General features: G+C 60.7%; 1 protein-coding gene across 2 annotated transcripts in view; it reads right to left on the reverse strand.

Moving 5' to 3' along the window:
- Window positions 1-1,004, reverse strand: part of LST1 (leukocyte specific transcript 1) — a 4,644-nt gene that overhangs the window by 418 nt on the left and 3,222 nt on the right. For both annotated transcript variants that reach the window (XM_014534490.1, XM_005859882.2), the window contains exons 2-3: window positions 687-788; window positions 396-418 (exon numbers count right to left, since the gene is read on the reverse strand). In XM_014534490.1, coding sequence (XP_014389976.1) covers window positions 396-418; window positions 687-788 — 125 coding nt within the window. The remainder of the gene's footprint in view (window positions 1-395; window positions 419-686; window positions 789-1,004) is intronic.

The raw sequence follows: 1,004 nt of genomic DNA on the forward strand, positions 1-1,004 counted from the left end.
CCTCCTTTCCCTCCCTGCTCTCCCTACCCCTCCCTCCTCAGCTCGGGTCCTTCCCCTCATTGCCCTTCCTCACGTGTGTCTCACTCTCTCCCCCTCTTACTCTGTCTTGGTGTCTGTTTCCTTTTCCCAGTGTCTCCTTCCTTCTCTCTGACTTTCTCTTTCACTCTTTGTCTCTCTCATTTGGGCCTCTCTCTCTTTCTCTTTTCTGTCTTATTTCCTCTTCCTATATCTGTACCATTTCTTTCCTCTTTTCTACTCATTCTCTCATTTCTCTCCTTTTGCCTCTTATTTTCTCACCGACTCACACCCCTGCTTGCTCTCTCTTCTCTCGCGCCCCCATCTCTGTCTCAGCCCCTCCTGCTGCCCCTCACCCCCGTCCCTGGCCCCGGACTCACCCAGCTCCTCTCCAGCTTCCTCACTGGAAGAAAGGAAGCAGCTCAGCGCGACCAGCTCTGGTGCCCCGGCCCCCTGACCGCCACCCGCCCAGTGATGGCTCCTCGCGCTGACTCTCCTGTGGTTTCCACAGCCAAAGCCTGGCCTCTCCACCTGGACAGTCTCCCCTCCCTCTCCCCCAGCTTCTCCCCTTCCTCCCAGGGTGTGTCGGGCTGCGGTTGCCCTGGGAGAGCAGTAGGAAGGGTGCGGGTGGGGCATTGCTGCGGGCGATGAGGGGGTCAGGGCAGGCTCACCTCTCCGATGGAGCCGACACAGACAGGCGGACAGAACAGCCACAACCACAGCCAGGAGGCCCCCCAGCCCACAGCTCGCATAGAGGAAAGGCCATATGCAGTCTGTGGGGAAAAGCGGTGAGTGTCAGAGGGCCCCTCGCCCTCTCCACTGACCCCGCCCTCCCGGTGCCTCTCCAGCAGTTTCAGAGGCAGAACAGCATCCCTCAGGAATCCCTCACCGCCCGGTCACCTGGCCTCCCAGCAGAGGCCCCGCCCACCATCGTTTAATCACTGACCCCTGAGCCCTCTCACCCCTCGGAGGCTCCCACTGCCACCCCA

The sequence above is a fragment of the Myotis brandtii genome, unplaced genomic scaffold (assembly GCF_000412655.1).
Source record: "Myotis brandtii unplaced genomic scaffold, ASM41265v1 scaffold130, whole genome shotgun sequence".
NCBI classification, from domain to species: Eukaryota; Metazoa; Chordata; class Mammalia; order Chiroptera; family Vespertilionidae; genus Myotis; species Myotis brandtii.